The following is a 5097-nucleotide window of genomic DNA, read 5'->3' on the forward strand; positions in this document are numbered from 1 at the left end:
ATTATGACTGCTTAAAATATTTTTTATTAATTTTAGTACCTTTGGTAATGGAGGCAAATGTTTGGGTTAGTTAGTATATTAGCTTTTAAAGATTTTATAGCAAAATACCATATATTGAGTAGATTATTTACAATCTTTTTCTAACAGTCTGTGAGTGTTAAAAATGTTTAACAATGGGGTCAACGAAGTCTGTTTCCAGAACACTTTTAGTTGTGTGTAGTTGGGTATGTCCTTTGTATATATCTATGTGCCCTTATTCTTTATGTACCTATTATAATTTTACATATTGTATGACCATATTGTATGTTAGATAAGAACATGAATTTTTTGGCCAGATCCTAAAAAAGCTCTCTGTATAATTGGATTTACCCTTGTGTAATAATATTCTGAAATACTGAGGATAATTCATGTAATGAATGAAATATGAATCAAAACCAAACATGAAACATGACTTTGCCTCAAACAGTCACAGCTTTTTGATTCTCTGTGGTGCCTTGGATTTATCTTTGTGAGGACATGTGAGGAATCTGAGCAGAAACCTGAAAAGGCAGTAAAATTCAAATGTCATTTTAAAACTCACAGTTTTGATTTTAGCTTGGAAAATATGTTAAACAAGAATCACAGAAATGATAGGAGAGCCCCTTGGTCTTTCTTATGAAGGCTCGATGCCCCATTGTAGGGGAATGCCAGGACAGGGAAGTGGGAGTGGGTGGGTTAGTGAGCAGGGGAACGGGAGGATGGGCTAGGGGGATTTTGGGAGGGAAAATGAGGAAAGGGAATAAAATGTAAATAAAGAAAATATTTAAGAAAAAAAAAGAAAAAAGAATCAGAAATGAAATGTACCAGCAAATTGACTTAGTGTGTAAAAACACTTGGAGTGCAGAAGGAATAATAACAAAAATTGCATAATGGCTAAAAAATGTAGTGTAGGCATATGTAATTCTAGTACAACTATTAGGAGATAGAAGTTAGAAAATGGAAATGCTGCCCATAAATTCTTGGTACAGATATCCTACCACAATCTATCATAAAAACACAAAAGACACTTGATCCAAGATATAGAAGTGAAAACAAACACCTGAGGCTTTCTTCTACTCTTAACAAATGTGCTATATAATGCACATAAAATGCCCCACCTTCAACAGGCTCAGAAGTATGAAAACTTCCTTTATAGCTGGTGGCAGTGTTTAGAGAAATTGTAAAACCTTTCAGTGGTGAAGGTAGTGGGTCAATGGTTTTGACATTGAAATTTTATAGCTACAACCAACTTTTATCTATATTCCAACTGGTGGTGACTTTTATGGAGAGGTACAAACTTTGATCACAGATGGTCCTGGTTAAACTCAGTAGGTCACAAAAACAAGAATAAAAACTTGAGCATAGAATAGAAAGGTGGCAGGGTACCAGGGAGATATGATGGAGTTGGAGTGATAAGAATACATTATACAGGTGTATAAAATTGTCAATGAGCAAATTTAACTAACAAAAGAAAAATATGAAGTAATTAAAGTATTTGGTAAAATTTTGACTATTAATTCTCATCAAATGACATTCTGTAAGAAAATAATGACTGACGTATTTTTTTTTTACCCCTGTACAATGGAATACTGATATTTCTTATTTAGAATTGATTACTTATATTTTCATTCTGTTATATTTTTCTCCTAAAGACTGGCAAGAAACATGGAGCCCCAAAACCAAACATTTGTGTTACAGTTCCTTCTTCTTGGATTTACAGATGATGCAGAACTCCAGTCTCTCATCTTCAGTCTCTTCCTGTTCATATACTTAGTCACCATCCTTGGAAACTTGCTCATAATTCTATGTATAAGCTTTGAGTCCCACCTCCATATTCCTATGTACTTCTTTCTCTCTAACTTGTCCTTTAATGACATTGGTTTAAGCACAGCCACAGTCATCAAAATGCTGGTTAACATCCAAGCAAATGACCAGAGCATCACTTACACAGGCTGCATCACACAGCTCTTCTTTGTACTTGGTTTTGCATACTTTGAAAATTTTCTCCTTACAGTGATGGCCTATGATCGCTATGCAGCAATTTGTCACCCACTAAGGTATAATATCATTATGAATCCTAACTTATGTGTTTTACTCTCACTAATTTCGCTGTTCATTAGTATTATGGATTCCCTGATGCATACTCTTATGGTGCAGCGTCTATCCTTCTGCAGAGTTGTGGAAATTCCTCATTTCTTCTGTGAACTTGACCAGGTCATCCAGCTCTCCTGTTCTGACACAGTAGTTGACAACATTGTGCTCTTTGTTGCAACTTGTGTATTTGGTGGTGTTCCTTTTTGTGGAATCATTTATTCTTATTATCATATTGTGTCTACAGTCTTGAAGATAGCATCATTGGAAGGAAAGTACAAAGCCTTCTCTACTTGTGGATCTCACTTGTCAGTGGTTTCCTTATTTTATGGGGCAGGTTCTATGGTATATATCAGCTCTGCAATAAGTGCCTCACCAGGAAAATCTGCAGTGGCTTCAGTGATGTACTCCGTGCTTCCTCAAATGATGAACCCTATTATCTACAGTTTAAGGAACAAGGACATGAAAGTTGCCATAAGGAATCTTTTAAGCAGGATAATTTCATTTGAATAATGTGTACTTTGCCTAGAGTTTGCAATCATAGAATTAGTAACAAATGACTAGATTTCTGGTAAAGTACAATATCTAAAACTCTGTTGCTGTAACATTATAAAATTATGCTTCAATAAACTGATGTGTTTTAATTTGTACTGAACCTTGGACTCTCTATTTGTCAACATCTGTGAAACATAAGACTTTACTTCTTTAAGAACATTTTCATTCTTCATGATTTGTGGAGGATAATGAAAGAAAACAAAACAAACATCAACAACAATAACACCAAAATCCCAAAACTAGCACATGGCTATTCTTGTATATTCTCAGGAAATGTAAAAATTTAGAAATATTAACAGAAATTACTTTCAAAACAGTTTACTAAAGTATAAAAGATTATCTGAACTGGCAGATTGATCCACATGCAAAGGCACTTACCTCCAGGGACAAGGAAATCAGTTCAATCCCTGTAACCAACATGGTGGAAGGAAAGGACTGATTTCTTCAAAATACCATCCATGAGCTATATGCACATTATGATTGTATATGTACCAATCACACACATGCACATTCATATATCTACAGAAAAATTATGTAATAAAATTATTGATCTTGGCCATTCTAGCTCATATAAAATGAAATCTCACAATAGTATTGATTTTCCATTTTCTGAAGACTAAGGATTATAGCACTTTTTCCATTTCTCAGCCAATTGCATTTCATCTCTTAAGAATGCTCTGTATTTCTCACACTTCAGTCATTACCCCCTCCCAGTCTGCACTCTCACATTTCCTCATTCCATTCCTCCCCCTGTCTCCAACAGGATGTCCTTACTGCACCCTTACCAGGCCTCCCCTCTCCATAGTCCTCAAGACTCTGGACGGTACCAGTCATCTTCTCTCACTGAGGCCAGACCAGGCAGTTCTCTGCTGTACATGCTTTAGGGTCCTCTGACCAGCTAGTGTATGCTACCTAGTTGGTAGCTCAGTGTCTGGGAGGCCTTAGGGGTACAAGTTAGTTGAAACTGCTGGTCTCCCTATGGGGTTGCTCTCCTCCTCAGCTTCTCCTAGCCTTTCCCTAATTCAACCACATGTGTGTCCCCCACTTTAGTCCATTGGTTCAGTGTAAATAACTGTGTCTATTTCTGTCAGCTGCTTGTTGGATCTCTCAGAGGACAGCCATGCTAGGCTTCTTTCTGTATGCACACCATAGCATCAATATTAGTGTCAGGCCTTAGAGCCTCGCCTTGAGATGGATCCAAAGTTGGGACCATCACTGGATCTCTTTTCCCTCAGTCTCTTCTCCACTTTTGTCCACGCAATTCTTTTAGACAGGGACAATTTTGGATCAGAGTTTTTGACTGTAGGATGGCAGTCCTATCCCTGTACTTCATGCCCTGTCATTCTACTGGAGGTGAAGTTCCCTCTCCCCACTGTGGGGTTCATCTAAGGTTGGTTCCTTTGGATCCTAAGAGTCTCTCCCTCTCAGGTCTCTGGAACATTCTAGAGCATCCCCCCCCACCTTGTAAGGTTGCAAATTTCCATTCATTCTGCTTTGCTCCTGTTTCTGGGGCCCCCAATACCTGATCATGTTTCCCTTTTCCTGTCCCTCTCCCCTCTCCCATCCAAAACCCCTTTCTCCCTCTGTCTGCCTCCAGTGATTGCTTTCTTCTCTCACCCAAGTGGGATTAAAGCATCATCCCATGGGCCCTTCAGGTTGTTAACCTTCTTGAGTTCTGTGGATTGTATTCTAGGTATTCTGGATTTTTTGGCTAATATCCACTTATTAGTGAGTACATTCCATGCATGTCCTTTTGCGTCTGAGTTATCTCACTCAGAATGACATTTTCCAGTTCCATCCATTTCCTGCAAAACTCATGATACCTTTGTTCTTAATAGTGGAATAGTATTCGATTGTGTAAATAAACTACATTTTCTGTATCTGTTCTTCCATTGTGGGGCATCTGGGTTGTTTCCAGCTTCTGGCTATCACAGATATGGCTTCTATGAACACAGTGGAGCATGTGCCCCTGTGGTAGGGTGGGGATCTTTTAGCTATATGTCCAAGACTAGTATAGCTAGGTCTTCAGGTATATCTATTTCCAATTTTCTGAGGAACCTCCAGATTCATTTCCATTGAAATTATACCAGTTTGCAACTCCAGCTGCAATGGACAACTGTTGCTCTTTCTTCACATCCTCAACATCATGTGCTGTCCAGAGATTTTTATCTTAGCCATTCTGATTGTTATAAGGTAGTAACACAGGGTAGTTTTGATTTTCATTTCCCTGATGACTAAGGGTGTTGAACATTTCATAGGTGTGTGGATTCTGTCTGGGTATTCTTTTCTATTTCATTAATCAATCAGCTATTTATTTTCATTAATACAGTACTACATTTATTACCATAACCCTGTAATAAAATTTGAAATTGTGAATAATGATAGCTCTAGCAGTTCTTTTATTATTTGGGTATTTTTTTAACTATTTGGGAG

At 37.6% G+C, this 5097-nt stretch overlaps 1 protein-coding gene across 1 annotated transcript; it reads left to right on the forward strand.

The window, feature by feature from the left end:
- The first annotated feature begins 1663 nt into the window (after window positions 1-1663).
- On the forward strand, window positions 1664-2641 carry LOC116072537 (olfactory receptor 7G2-like). Its single transcript, XM_031343995.1, has one exon. The coding sequence runs from the start codon at window positions 1684-1686 to the stop codon at window positions 2620-2622; it is 939 nt and encodes a 312-aa protein (XP_031199855.1). The 5' UTR covers window positions 1664-1683; the 3' UTR covers window positions 2623-2641.
- The last annotated feature ends 2456 nt before the right edge of the window (window positions 2642-5097 follow it).

The sequence above is a fragment of the Mastomys coucha genome, unplaced genomic scaffold (genome assembly GCF_008632895.1).
Source record: "Mastomys coucha isolate ucsf_1 unplaced genomic scaffold, UCSF_Mcou_1 pScaffold23, whole genome shotgun sequence".
Classification (NCBI taxonomy): Eukaryota; Metazoa; Chordata; class Mammalia; order Rodentia; family Muridae; genus Mastomys; species Mastomys coucha.

Excerpts from the sequence above, each read along its gene's own strand:
- LOC116072537 (XM_031343995.1), top strand. The coding sequence starts at position 1,684 with ATGGAGCCCCAAAACCAAACATTTGTGTTACAGTTCCTTCTTCTTGGA.